Below are 15,460 nucleotides of genomic sequence, written 5' to 3'. Positions count from 1 at the left end.
TCTCTGGATCACTCTCTTTGTGTTTTAATGAAACTAGAACGATTTTCGAATGAGCTGCTCAGAGGAAGTGTGTTGAAAGGACAGAAGAGAGGGATCAAACTGATACGTAAGGAAGGTAGGGCAACCTTCAGGTCACAAAGTGGAGTATCTTTAGTTTAAAACTAAATAATTTTTTTATTCAAAATAAGATTCCGAATATTTCCTTACAAATTATATTTTGTCTAACAGTTTATATAATACTAGTTAGATAAAATACATTTTCAGAACCCAAATCCCTATCTGCTTCGTAAACTTCATGACTAAGGTGGTATACCTCTACCAGATTATTCAGATATCTTAAGAATAGGAAATAGCTAAAAACAATTTGAAACTTGTGCGGGTGTTAAAACGATATCAACTTGATTTGTTTGAGGCTCGAAATGATCTCCGATGATCTTATGCTCGAGGAACCAGTTTGGGCTCTCGTTAATTAACGAAATAATCTGCTGAAACTTGTTCAAACAAAACTTCTGTCGATGATCGAAGCGGAGAGGCAAAGGCCAAATCATAATTTGGCAACGGCAAGGGTCAAAACTCGCTGGGAAGGTCAGAGTTAAATGATGGGTGGAATCATTTCCTACCACGATCTCTTTTCCAGCTTCGAGACGCATTCTTTTCCAATTCAAATTTAAATTATATTTCCAATGTTCAGTGGCACAAAAAACAGAAAGTTGTTGAACGACTTTTTCTTTTTCGTTCTGACAGATTTTTTTGGTTACCACATCCCAGTTACTGCTATCTGCTATCTCACTTACTCTCCTGGAAAACAGAAGTAACACCTTAAAACTAAATAAGAAAACAAATACCCTATGCGTTCTCCTTAGCTGATGCTGAAATCAAAAGTTGAGATCTCGGTAAGTGCTCTCTTCCCCTTTGTTTTCTTTCTCCAGTCATGCTTTCTTTGGTTCTACTTTCTTGCTCGTTCGCTTTGCTACTTTCTTCGTGCCTCTTGACGTTATGTAACGTGGCCATGGCCTGCTTTCTTTATTTGGCCAGCGTCTTGGTCAAGTGAAATGGCTTAATGGGCATCCCCATTTCACTGGGATGGTTTATTTTGGTTTTCGGGAGAAAGAATGTTTACAAGTGCATTCGGTAGGCACTTTTAGGGAGTTTTTTTTGGTTGTTTGATGTTAAGATAAGTTTTCATATGTTGCTGGAATTTAGACAGAAAAGTGTCTCTAAGTATAACAGAAGAAATCAAGAAGATGCAAACATAACTCATAACCTTTCCAATTACTAGCAAAAATGCTGGCGGATCTCATTTAGGCCTTCGCTAGGCTTTCAGTTCTAATGATAGTTGTTAGATTTTATTTTGTTAATTATGCGAGTGCGTGTGTTTTGCCATGATTAATATGATTAAGAGAGTCTGAACTGATGACTGGTGATGTCATTTGGGCAAAAGGCTTCGGAGTTTTAAAAGGTTCCAAACTGGCAAAAGCCTATTAAAAATTATGAGAATTTTCGCAGAGTCATATTTTTGTTTCTGGCTCGGTTCAGCCGAAGTTAGACAATCGTAATTCGCGTAATTAGGCGAGTTCAAGTAACTTTTGTTTAGTGCCTAGTTTTGGCCATGTCATGGCTCAGTTGCCAAGGGGCCAAAAGCGCCCCCGACACCCCTCTTTCACGCTCAGCTGTACGTCTGGCATATTCAAGTGTCAATTACAATTGTTTCAGGGGCGCAAACCAAAAAAAAAAAAAAAAAAAACGCGAGAATTTAAATGATTATACACGCCGCGAACGTAGGCAGCATTTAAAATGCGTAAAACGAACTTGAACTTCAGCACAAAAGAAGAAGGAAGTCGGCCCGAAATATCTACGAATTATCTACCTAGCGCAAAACCCAAACCCTAAATCCGAAACCCAAAAACCGAACCCAACCCAACTCGATTTCAAAGTCAAGGGCTAAGGGGCGAACGTGTCCAAAATGCTAAATTACCCTACATAGATAAGTCCCCTGGAAAAATATAGTGCCCTAGAAAATAAGAAGGGGTTTTTGGGGGAGTTACGTGGCTCGTGGCACGTTGGCCGCCATTTTGTAGGAAGCTCTGAGAAAACGAAAGAGAAATGAAAGACCACTGAACAAACCGCTTTGGATCAACTCAAATTTTATGCGGGCAACATTAACAAAATAAAATAAATACAAAAAAAAACACAAAGAACCAAAAGAAGAAGCATAGGGAGAAGCAGACACGCACCAAAAAGCGAACAAGAAGAAGACACTGCCAAACCGAGAACCAAACTTTTTGGCAGAAAAAAAGAACACACCAAATAATGAAAATGTCAATGTCCGAACAACCTTGAAAGAAGCCAAAGGAGAAAAGCTGCCACACGAAAAAGAGAGATATTCCAAGGGGGTAAGGCCCGAGGGCCGAGGGAGAAAAAGAGAAGGGTGGAAGGAGAGCCGAAGGTAGAACGTATCGCATTGAGAATCACTTAAGTGTAAGGGCCCAAACTAAATTTGCAATGCGCATAAAGTTCTCAGCCAACCCTAAAAAAAAAGTAAATTGAAAAAATCCAATCCGAGTAAAGGGTTTTGCATCGCCTTCGATCACGGCAATTAGAATTTGAGATCACTCGGACTGATCGCTGCGCAGTTGAATAGAAAAGTTAAGCATATCAAATAGAGAGGCTTTTGCCGGGAAACATACAGCCTATCGAAATTAACTCAAAAAAAAAAACAAAATACTTAGTAAGACTTAGATCTATATTCGGTTTGAAGATCAATGATCGGATAGCGATAAAGTATAGGAGATAAGCTGAAATCTGCTTTGCATGCGTTATCCTGCATTAAAAAGAAAAATCTCTCCAAATTTTGTAGATTCTAGGTTTATGAGAGACAGTCTAAAATTGGAGTATAATCATATACATTTAGTATAATAATAAAATAACAATAAAATTAATTTTGCAAAAACTCGTTTAACGGACATTTCAAAAAGCTGTTTGAGAACAACAATGGTGGCGCCCCCAGCGGTTAGCATCAGCAACTAAGAGCTTTTTCAGCTCATAATGTTGCTGCCAACAACCGCCAGGTGGCGTCGGACAATATCCAAAGATTTTCGTTAATTTCAAATAGCATTTTGTTTTTATTCACCGAAAATTGAAAACTACTAAAAATAAAAACAAGTTTGTGAGATTAGGCTAACTATTAACCAGAGCAGCTTTCAATTAGCTAGCATAGTAGTAAGCAAAGAAGCTTTCGTTAAAATTTACAGTTGCTCTTTGACGTCACTGCAGTTTTTGAAGGAAAACCGAAATTGAGTTCATGAACGTTTGTCGACTTCAATTTGTGCGCTAGGCTAGGCGAACAAAAAAAATTTGTATATAATATGCACATGGAGGGAGGGGGTTAGAGAGGGGGCGAACAGTCGCCACATGCAACGAGGTCACGTGCAGTTGGCTTGGCAATATGGCGCTCTACACTCACACAAACTCATGGCGCGATAGCGAACGGCTCTATGAAAATGCACTGCAAGGTTGCAGTCCGCCTGCCTTCTCAACCATCGCCCCCACGCCACCCCCTTGTGCCACCTCATTGTGAGACAGGGCGAATGAACTGAACTGACCCGCTTCGCAGTAACCTCTAAAAATTCTCTCTGCGTATTTGTGCGACTTTTTTGTCTACTATTTTTGAGATTCTATTGAAAGAGACAGTTGGGGGTGTGTGGGTGGTTGCCTTTTGTTCGCTCACTTTGGTTTGTAATAATTAAAATTATTTTTTTTATTCGTTTTTTATACATTGGTAACTTGAAACGTTTCTGCTGGGTTTCGTGTTTGATTTTATTAACGAGATTATTTTATTTGTGAAGTGGTTTCGGATTGGGTTTTAACAACTACATATCGTGACAGCAATTACGGGTACATTTCCAAATTTATTTCTTTAAATTATGAAATATTTTTTGGGTTGTTTTATTTCTGTTTCCTTTTTCTATTTGAAAACCTCAATCTAAGAATGTTCCAAATAGCATTTTAAACTTTTTCACTTGACAGATATGATAAATCATAATTTTAGTTAAAAAAATATTAAAATATAAATAAATAATCACCAAACCTATTTCGTTATGATCGCTTAACTACACTCCAAGGAATCTTCACAGAATAATCCTTTGATCTCAGCCAAGTAAAAGAGAGGAGAACAGCTCTTGCTCGCTCTTTTTCCTGCCATTTCCGTTCGCCATCGCCTAAAAAGCTTTTCGCCCAAAGCTTTGCCCCTTGAGAGTGTGTGTGTGTGTGAACGAACAGCACACCATACAAATTGAGTGCAAGTTCATCACACAGACACACACGCGCAGTCACAAAACTATGACAAAATCCGTAGCTGCAGTTTGCTGCTCGAGTGTGCGTGCGTATCTGTGTGTAAATTTAGATCGAGGCTATTGCCTCACAATGCTGCTGGTGCATTCAACTCGGAGTTCAGCTCGGACAAAGCGAAAAGCCAGCGGCTGAGAGCAAAAAATGACATTAAGAAAAATTATGTTGAATTTATTTATTGCATAGAACGCTGCATCAGTCGCTATCACCCCTTCTCTCTCTTTCTATCTCTCTCGAGTCATTTGGAAAATGCAAATCGTGTGGGTCTGAGGCTCGATCGAGCACATAAGCACTCTATTCCGTAGCCGCGCACATTTATTTTTATGAGTTATTTGACTCAGTTTCAGCGGTGGCAAGGTTGTGGCCCACTAGAAACACTGGGGCCAGGTGAAGAACCTCTAATGACATTCGACTCGACTAGGCTCGAGCGATCGAGCCGATACTGTGTGTGTGTTTTCTCGTTTTCGCTAAGCTAATTTGTTACAACTTACATACGAGGCGGGAATCGAGGGATTAGAAGCGTGATTGATCGATCGCATTTGACTTACCTGAAAGTAGAATAAATATTTGATAAGTAATTGAAGATATTTCAAGGTTTCATAATAAATTAGAGGTCTTTTTGGTTAAGAAATATAAGTTGGGAAGTTTATATATTTTATATTCATAATTATCTTTCAAAATATAATCTTATTAGAAGCGAAACCTTTGCCCCCTTAAGCCCAACTCAATAACCATTAACCATTTACTTCTGCCACAACTTTTCCAACCCAATTAATCTTTGATCTCCAATGCAACCGCCGCATAAATCAAGCATTTCCCAACATTTTGCAGCCTTCGCCTCCGACAAGCTGAAAACTTTTAAGCCATCCGCTCACTCTTGGCCAGCGATAAAAACAGTTAAGCAAATTTTCATTCAGGGGCACTTCGTACACTCGCACAATGGGAGCACAGCAGCGGCACATGCAACGCGCGCAGGAGCGGATCAAGGTGAAGCGGTTGCAGCATCCATGCTGCATTGGAGCCCCCAGCTGGGCGCCAGAACCGGGCCAAATTGAAGGTCGGACATTGGCCCAAAGCGACTGATGCATTTACCCCAGAAAACTGCAGTCGGAGAGGGAAAATCAAAAACGTTCTCTCTCTCTCTCTCGGTTGGTGTGTGGTGGCCACATTGCGTATGAGTAATATGTGTTTTTGTCTCACTCTCCTAGTATTTAGCTATCTATCTCTTTTGCTCTTTGTCTGTGTCAGCTGAGCATTTGGATATGTCTGCTGCAGTTGACAGGCAAATGTGATTTCTCAGCCGAGGTATGCAGATGCACTTTGGCAATGGAACAAAATTACTTTTTCAAGCGGAGTTTTCTTATCCTAATAAGCCTTCTTGCTTATCCTTAAAAACTAGGGCCGAATAGGTACAAATCAAAATAGGTAAAAAATATATAAAAATCAAGATCCTATTATAATAATTTGAGCTAGAAGTCTAAACTAAATGCAAAAATCGTAACAATCCATCACAATCGATCTGTTTACCTGATAAAATAAACATGGAACGTGATCAGCTAGAATCCCAATCAAGTATACGCACTGTTTACAAACCGAATCATATAATTCCATACCCCAAATACTCAAACTGAAACTGCCTTGCACCCTCGACACCCCTCCCCCACAGCTTCCCCGCCATTCCTCTGATCCCCCCAGCAAACGCAAATGTTAGCTGAGTGAAAAATAAAGCAAAACAAAAAAATGTATTAGGTCATATGGCTGGCATCATATCGCCGCGTACATCGACTGTTGCGATAATAGAAATAAACACACAGGCGCACAACAATCACACTTACAAAAACATACACACACACACACCAACATAGTTACTGATAGGGGCAGCAATGAAAAAACAAACCCGAGCTGTGTGGCAGGTCAATGAACGCCCTGGCAATTCCAAGGCCAAAGCCACAGTGCCTAGAACCCCGGAGAGTAGCAATAGAGAGAGGGAGTGCGATGAGCGAAAAATCCGAGAGAAGCATAGAGGAAGCGAGAGAGTAAGTTTTGGGGGGAAAACGAGGAAAATGGATATGGGTTTTCCCCTGTAAGTTGATAAGGTAATGTAAGTGGTAGCTCTGAGCAAGGATCAAAATCAATTTAAAATTAATTAAATAAAACATAATTTTAGACTAACTCTCTGTTCGATATTTAGTTATAGTTTCAGAAAAGAGAGCAGGCCGTATCATAAAGAGGGCGAATAAACTGCGCCGCTATCGGGTTCTTTTATAGTGCCGGCGACTGTCGGTCTGCTTATCTAATCTCCAGCAAAAAAGTTAGACACATTGCAAAAAATAGAATATGAATAAAAAATATGTTCAAAACTTATTTCCACGGAAAGGCTTAGAGTTATAGCAGCTAATAAGACTTTTGATAGTTCTGAGTATGATTATTTGCAAATGTGAATAGATTAAAGGCGAGAGACAGCTGCTATCAGCCTTAGTCAAAAGGTGATAGATTCGGCATTATTTGGTATACGGTATTAATTAACGGGTTAAGTCTAAGTACTTGTTAAAATATTTGAAAGATTTTCATTGCAGTTTAATGTATTAGATAACAGATTCAAAAAGCGAACACAAAATATACAAGTTAGGGCCATATTTCGGCTTGTAAATTTAGTTATCTGACCCCACAAGGTAATCTTGTAATATAATTTTGAATTATTTTACATCTGAAATACCTTTATAGAACTAACCCCCTTCTACTGTGTATGCTTAATTTAGTTTATTCAGAATCAAACAAATACCAGACGTCACAAGACAATCCCATTTATTCACGAAAAACTTAGAAGTGTCACCCCAGCGTTTTGTTCGAACGCAAAAACCTAATATTGTCAGTCATAAATCTCTAACTGGCAAGAGACAACAAAAAAAAAGCGAAAAAATATATAAATTCAAGAGAATAAATGCCACAAAATGTCAGCAAATGCCCCAAATACTTGTGGCACGTGCATGTGTTCGTATTAGCGAACGAAGCCATTCACTGGCCGCAGTTAGTGGCAAATAGAATAGGCAACATCCAAAAGAGGTTAAAAACTAAATTCCAGCGACAATCTTGGCGCCATTTATGAACGTTATCAATTGAAAGCGAAATTCACTTTCATGGCTCCCAAAGCCCCCTTCCACTGCCCAGCAATCCCGCACATTTGGCCAAGTTCAACGACCGCACGAGTCCCTGGCCTAGATTTTCCAACATCGACGACAGCAACAGACATTGCTGATATTGCTCGGGTGCTTTTACTTTCGTTTGCAATCGGATTTGTTCGGCTTTTCGCGCTGCTTTCGGCTTCGGTTTGATTGGTGCCCATGGAATAGGCTCCCTCTCTCTCCATACGTTCATGCTTTGGAATTTAAGATAATAGGAACAGCTCCATAATGGCAAAAAATAATAATACGAGGTGTGTTCAAAAAGTAAGGTGACTCTTCAAATTTCGCGAATTTCAAATTTTTCGATTATCGAAACCTTTTAGAAGTTATACGAGGTGTGTTCAAAAAGTAAGGTGACTTTTCAAATTTCAAATTTTTCAAATTTTTCGATTATCTTCAGTTTTGGGAACAAGAAAAAGTCACATGGGGCCAAATCCGGTGAATATGGTGGCTGAGGCATTATTGTGGTGTTGTTTTTGGCCAAAAAATCCAAATCCTTTGATCCATATTTTTCGATAGCAAAAAATCGCCGAGCTCGCAAAATAACTTGTAACTTTACGCCTCTCACAACCAAACAAAAGAGGATGTTCCATTGAAACTTGGTACAGATGTTAGGGAAGAGTGTACCAATATAACAAAACAAAAAAATCGATAATCGAAAAATTTGAAATTCGCGAAATTTGAAGAGTCACCTTACTTTTTGAACACACCTCGTACATTTAAAAAAAAAAACAAAAATTAGAAATTAGACACAAAATTACTTATTTTTAAGTTGAAACAAATGAAATAAAAATGTTCGAGTTCGTCGACTTTGAGGTTTCCGCTTATCTGGATTTTGTTAAAAAAAATATAGCCTATCCTCAAGAGTGTTCTGAAACTAAATTCTAAAATTCAGCGAAAAAATATTTTAAATTTATTTAAATGTTCTACAAGTATTTTAATTTAAACTTTACTGAAATGTTTTGACTTTTTTTTTTATATTTAATTTTTATTTTATTACTTCAGGTATTTACTTATGCATTAAATGGCTTGAGTTTAAAAAATAACTTTAACTTTTATACAAATTTTATCTTTTTTATAAAAATTAATCTCCTCTACTAAAACTTTGTATTGAGAATGATACAAATGTTTTTGTTGCCTGTTTTTCATGTCTTATAACTTAACATTAAGAACATTAACATAAATGTTACATAAATACGAAATGTTAAAACATAACGACCATGTTAACCAAAACAACGCATAAACGCTTTGTCGGCCTTCATCTTTCTCTGCTACGCATGTGGATTGCCAAACATGAATATGTAATTCAATTATGCGGCAAGTATTAATCATAATTTGGACATCTATAAAATACCCAGCCCAGGATGTGGCCAGTCAATATGCCAATAAAATTCTTATTGCCCTAAAGCGGCACAAAAATCCCTCGGCAAAGATAACAAAAAAAGCACAAGATTTGCTATCGTCATGATGGGCCGCCCCTCTTTACCCTCAGTCGGATTTTTGCCTTTGCTTTTTGTTATTGCAAAAAAAGGAAAAATTTAGGTTAATGAGTTCAACGACCGCTGAGGAAGCGCCAAAAATACACACAGTACATGGAGCCAATAGAGAGATAGGCAGAAAGTGAAATCATTTTGTTCGAGACGGGGAAATTCGTTGGCGATTAGAGATGCGAAAAAAGGTTTGGGAGTGGAATCAAATAGGAGAAAAAGGCAGAAGGTGGAAAGATCTATCATAGGGGATTTCGTTTGAATAAGCTTTAATTTAATGTATTTAATATCCATATATTAATATCAAAAACCTGTTTACGTAACCAATAAAATAGGTAGCATAGGATAAGAAACAACATAAGCAGTTTATAGTGTTATACATTTTAATAAATTTTCTAATGCAGATATGTAATTCAAACTCGTTATTATCATACCGCTCAATACATTTATGTAATTGCAGATGAGTTAGGAATATAAATCTTAATAAATAAGATCCCACAGACCCAACATAGCTCTCTTTTTCACCAAACTGGAAGTTTAAAACAAACTCTCCATCTAACTTGCAAAACAAACAACGAATGAAAATCCAAAAAAAATAAATATTGAATATACATCCCATTTAATTTCAGTATAAGTGTCCACCTTACTAAGTCATACACCCATAATCTATACACATATATATTAGGGTGATTCATTCCACTCACCAGCTAAGACTCGTCCGATCAGACGTTCGGTATCGTCAATATGTTTCGCCTGGGCAAACAGATCCTCCCGACTGCCCACTGTCATTATGTTTGATTACCGTTGATTAGAGGGCGTGGCTCAAGGTACTTAAATCGCTTAACTTGATTTGATTTAACTAGATTTGATGGGAATTGATTGATTGATCTATAAATTTGCTAGGATTTGTACTAGTTATTGTTTTGTATAACTGATTTAAGGCTTTTCTATGGCACCTTTGTGAGTGTTCAATTTGTTCAGCTAACTAGGCTAGTTTTGGCTAAAAACGTTCTTTATATTTGTTTATTTTTACGTTAAATATAATTTGATTTGATAGCTTATTGAATATTTGTGTGCACAGATTTATCACAAAATAGCAACCAGAGCAGCGACGTTGTAGGATTTTTTACGTGTTTTATTTTTGGCCAAGTCTTTATGCATTTTCATCTGATAAATGCCACCATTTGTTTATGCATTTCTTAACTATTTAACAATTAGAAAGACTTATTATCACTATCTCTTTCTATTTATGACACTTGAGGAATTCGCAAAAAAATATAAATATATATATTTTTGATTTGTGCTTTGGCCGTTGGAATTCACGTGGTCGAAATGCCGAAAAGTTTTTGGGAAAGATTTTTTGAGCGCCGGGCACAGTCTCAGTGTTCAGAATTCAGTATTCGCGCAGCGAGCGAAGAACGCAGAATAATAAGCAAAACAACAAACGCGGGGCGCCAAAGCCGAAATGCAGAAGCAGAAAAATCGCAAGTTTCGCTCAGCTGTTCGCTTTGTTTTTCGCTTTTTTCGGCGACCGGCCATGTGGGGCTACTATACGGTGAACTGCTTGCTTAAGCTTTGCACTGCTTGCAAGTGGTTGGCGAGGGAGCTTTCAAGTAATGCCGCCTGGATTTTAAATTTACTTTCGTTTTTCTTTATGTTTAATCATTTAACAGTGCTTGTCTATGGCACTAGCTTAACGGTTTTTATGGGTTGTTTAACATTGTAAAATCGCTAATAAGTGAGTAAGTTATTAAGAATGGATGAGTGGTTTATGCTGAAATATCAGTGCAATAGTCTTTAAGCTATAGCTAGTTACTCTAATATTACTATTGTCAATAAAGGTATTAATAATTTCTTAATAAGTCGAATCATGTGATCCTTTAGCCTATTCTTTTGTTTTTTCAACGTTTATTTTAAGATTTTTTTGCTACAACTCTATACGTAAGTTCCAATCATGTTGTTCATAAGACATCTAAAAGTTCTTTTTATTTAACCAATCATATCTAATTTGAACCCAATCCGCTCGTTCTGGGCCAGACAAAAAGCGATTGGCCCAGGTTGATGACGAACATTTAACCAAATGGGAAACTATCAGATTGTGGACGCCAAAAACCACCAAACAGAACAACGAAATTGGGGACCACCGCTGAATAAATCCTCAGCCGAAGTCTGATTTCCAGTCCGGTTGGCAACAGAAGCTCCGAAAGCGTTGTCCTGCTAGCGGAGGGCCAAAAAAAACGAGAAGACCAGCAACAAAAGCAGAACGGGCCAAAGTTAAATGAACTGTGAAAATGCCAATGACAGAAGAAATATTCAAGGCCGGGCTGACGAACATTCATACGAACCAAAAAACGAGGCGTGAGAAAGGCTTCGGCAATGGCCAGTGGCAGCAGAAACAAAGGCAACGGGAGCTGCAACAGCAGAAACCACTCAAAAGTTTCCTAAGAGCCGCAACAGAAATCCCAGGAACAAAACTTCCATCAACAGAGGAACCCCAATTAAAAATAGATATATAATTTAATTAACTAGTTCGGACTTAAGCTGTACTTAAAATAATATCAGTTGTTCACTTTTAGGAAAACCTTTATATATATAATAATAAACCCATATAAATTTAAGCATACAAGGCACAAAAATATAAGAATATATTTTCAAAAATAAGTAATTTTAATCCATTTCTTAAATATTCGCAAAATGAAACTAAGCCATGTATGATAGTTTTTTGAAGTTTGAATCAATTAGCTGATTGCATGGACTTAAATAAATTCCCATAAGAAAAAAACAGATTTATAGTTATAATTCCTTACTAACTAATAAGTACTCGTATATGAACCACAACGGCAGCATCATCTGCATTTAAGCAAAACACAGATGGCCAAAGACTCAATGTTTCTTGGTTAGGTAAGTAAAGGTCTGTGGTTTGTGCAACGCGAATGCAACAGAATCCTTGAGCTACATAGGGATTGTCCTAGCCAGCAGCTAAGTCACCACCATTTTCCGCTAGCACCCCGTCTTTTTCCTATGGTTTTCCAGCCAACCAAGAGTGACATTGGGAACTGTAGCAAAATGTCAGCGAACGCATTTGAACTTTTCATTGCAACCGAAACTCCCCACGTAAGACGACGAAGGAGAAGGAGGAGGCTGGGACGGGGCCATTATATCCGCCCACTGAGGCCGTGCCTCTGGGTCTGCCCTCAATTTCGATTCGGCTGCCATGTTGCACAATCCCGGCCAACAGTCGCAGCCAGCGATTCTGTGTCGTTGCACGGGTTCAGGGTCACTTCGCGTTGCACTCAGCGCCCAGCAGCAGCATCTGGGTGTGGGTTGAACCACTTGGGCTGCTGTGCACTGAGAAAAATGTACTGCAGCTTATGGTTTACTCTTGATTTAGTGTTAAGAAATTACTCTTTATATAAAAATATGAGTTATATCTTTAATTTGTATGATTCGTGAAGTTCAAATGAGGTACTTGTATCATTGTATCACTTTAAAAGCCACCTAAGAAGCTTAAGTCTACTAAAAACAAGAGGAAACGCTATAGTCGAGTGCCGCGACTATAAGATACCCGTTACTGTTTTACAAAATTTTAAAATATTATATTGCTAGTGGAAATTCACAATGCTCCACCTATTTTCAGAGGAAGTATGTTGAGTATGCTTATAGTGACGTCACTGCCCATGTGGAGCCTTATAACCTTAATTTCTTTATAAATAGCGAAATATTGTTCCGATTTAAAAAATCTTTGATAAATCGATAGATATTAACAGAAGTAAGTTACACAAGGTCAAACGAAGGCATTCATAATAATATTATAGACTCCACAGTTTTCCGCGGTTTGTGGGCGTTAGAGTGGGCGTGGCCGGATGCAACTTCGTGGCAAGTTGCAGAGGCATCTCCTTAATACGTGTTCCTAAGCAAAATTGTGTAGCTTTTATAGTTTTTGAGATTTTTGCATTTTTGGTTTTTCGGGTTTTGTGGGCGTTTAAGTGGGCGTAGCGTGATCGGAAAAAAACAATTCGCATTGAGATCATCATAGAAACATACATGCTTAATCCGAACTTTCTATCTCTTATAGTTACCGAGAAATCAGCTTTTCTAGAAAATCCGAAATCCGTCTTTTGGGCCTTGTGGGCGTATGGGTGGGTGTGGCCGGATAGTAGTACCACTATAAGATGCGTTGCCATCTAAAGATTATACTTTCTGAATTTCAACTTTCTATCTGCAATAGTTCCTGAGATTTCAGCAATTTTAGTTTTTTGCGATTTGTGGGCGTTAGAGTGGGCGTGGCAGGATGCTGTAATAAACTTGCGCTGTCCCGGGACCTCAAGAATCTTCATGCATAATCTCAACTTTGTATCTGCTATAGTTCCTGAGATCTCAGCGTTCATACGGACGGACGGACGGACGGACGGACGGACAGACGGACATGGCTCAATCGACTTCGCTATTGATCCTGATCAAGAATATATATACTTTATAGGGTCGCAAAAGCTTCCTTCTATCTGTTACATACTTTTCAACGAATCTAGTATACCCTTTTACTCTACGAGTAACGGGTATAATAATATGAAGTCATAAGTGTTTTGAAACCTCTTAAAAGTATCTCTTAAAAGTATGCTATGAATAAAGAATAAAAAATAACATTTTGCATACTTTAAAGGTTTAAAGGCCTAAAACTTTTCATTTTTAATGTTTAAAAAATATAGTATGTTATTTTCCATTTAATAAATCTTTTTAATTATGTTTCTCTCTGTATAAAATTGCTTGTGTTGCTGGCACTAGTGCTCTATTAAACGTGTTAGGCGCCAAACGGTGTGAAAATAAAAAGCACTTAACCCACCAGCAATTCACCGCTGATTCGATTAGGCCAACACCGTTGAGAACTGAGAATTGAGTGGAGAAGGGGTTTTAACTTAATGGAGAAACACACTGTCGTAAGAGAATGGAAGGTTGCAACCGGTGTGAGATGACCACGGATAAGTGGGGTACAGGAAAATCTGAGTTTTAAATTAAAGTAAATGCAATTATTTAATAACTGTCTGAACATAAATTATTATCAAAGGTTAAGAGGAAGAAATATATGTTTCCTTATTGTAAGTGGTACATAAATGACTTTAGATATTATACATACTATACCTATAGGATTGTTTCAAGTTTAGGGAGAAAAAGCCAAACTGTCTCCCAATAAAACTGTCTCTAATTTTCCAGACCCAAATAGTTGGTCACATATTCATCGCTTGATCCGCTGACGTTGTTTCCATGCACACCCTCTCACCAAACTCACTTAAACATGCATATATATACATTTATAGTGTGGATAACCTTCAATGTCTATTCAACTCTCGGTGAAATTCGTCCAAGGACATGAACTGTGCTCACCCCCAAAGCGATTCGGCTCCATGCAAATGGAATAGAAGGCGCCGATAAGTGGTGACCCACCGTTTTCCCCCACTCAATAAAAAACCCCCCATCGACAACCTTCTGGACCCATAAAATGTTGAAGAGAAAAAGCCGAAAGAAAGACAATTTTAAAATTTTAATTAAAACCGAAAATAGCGGCATTGCAATTCAAATGCCTCGACAAAATGGCCATCTGACGGTATTTTCCATACGTGTGCCAGGATTTTGTGTTTGTATGATTGTGTGTGTGTATCAGTGTTGCTGTATGTGTACCGTGTCATTGTCCTGGATAAAGTGCAACGACTTTGGCCCTTCAAAACGTCACGAAAAGTGCGTGAAAAGCTCGGAAAAGCTTTGAGCTGGGCTTTCAAGAGTGAAAAGCTAAAAGGTTTTCTCTGATTAGCCTTCTTGGGACATGAAATGGTAGGATTTTGTGATGAATTACTCGAAAGCCGTAAAAATCAAAATATTTTCTAACTAAAATCGTATTCTCATATAATAAGTTTACATTTTGTTACGAAATAATACAAAGAATAGATACTAAGGCTCTTAACTAAAGTTAAAACGTAAGATGATATCCCAAAAAATCTAAAGTTCTGTAGTTCAGGTTTTCAATTTGTAAAATCTCTGATATAATCGGATCGCTTTGTTCTAATTTATCAATTAAATCTTCAAATGAATGTCCCTTCTCCTACATCAATTTGAAGTTAATTAAGTTAGTTAAAGAAATGATAAGTGCAGAGAGCAAATATTATTAAAATAAAACATAGGCTTAGTATTCATGACACATGTTGTGATAGGAAGCGCATAAATATAATTTCTATTCTCCAATCAGCAGACAACAAAAGCTAACTTACTCACACAAACCAAGCCACGCACACAAAGAGAGAGAAAGAGAGTAAGAAGAGAAGAGGGTGCTAGAAGGGGGTGGCCTGCAAGAGAGAGAGTGTGAGTGAGAGTGCGTGAATGTTGGGTACTCTTCTCAGATACAAATACAAATAGAGATACATACATGGACACAAATACACACACACACACCAACGA

The 15,460-nt window shown here is 37.9% G+C and overlaps 1 protein-coding gene across 2 annotated transcripts in view; it reads right to left on the bottom strand.

The window, feature by feature from the left end:
• Positions 1-15,460, bottom strand: part of LOC108108489 (ecdysone-induced protein 75B, isoforms C/D) — a 106,427-nt gene that overhangs the window by 68,884 nt on the left and 22,083 nt on the right. The window contains exon 1 of one of the 2 annotated variants that reach the window (XM_041818165.1): positions 9,721-10,224. The exons of the other annotated variant lie outside the window; for it this stretch is intronic. Within the exon in view, the coding sequence (XP_041674099.1) occupies positions 9,721-9,805 (85 nt within the window). The 5' untranslated portion in view covers positions 9,806-10,224. Of the gene's footprint in view, positions 1-9,720; positions 10,225-15,460 lie in introns of those variants that run through there. 2 annotated transcript variants of the gene reach the window in all.

The sequence above is a fragment of the Drosophila eugracilis genome, unplaced genomic scaffold (genome assembly GCF_018153835.1).
Source record: "Drosophila eugracilis isolate 14026-0451.02 unplaced genomic scaffold, ASM1815383v1 contig_2154, whole genome shotgun sequence".
NCBI lineage: Eukaryota > Metazoa > Arthropoda > Insecta > Diptera > Drosophilidae > Drosophila > Drosophila eugracilis.
This window is presented reverse-complemented; position numbering and strand designations above follow the sequence as displayed.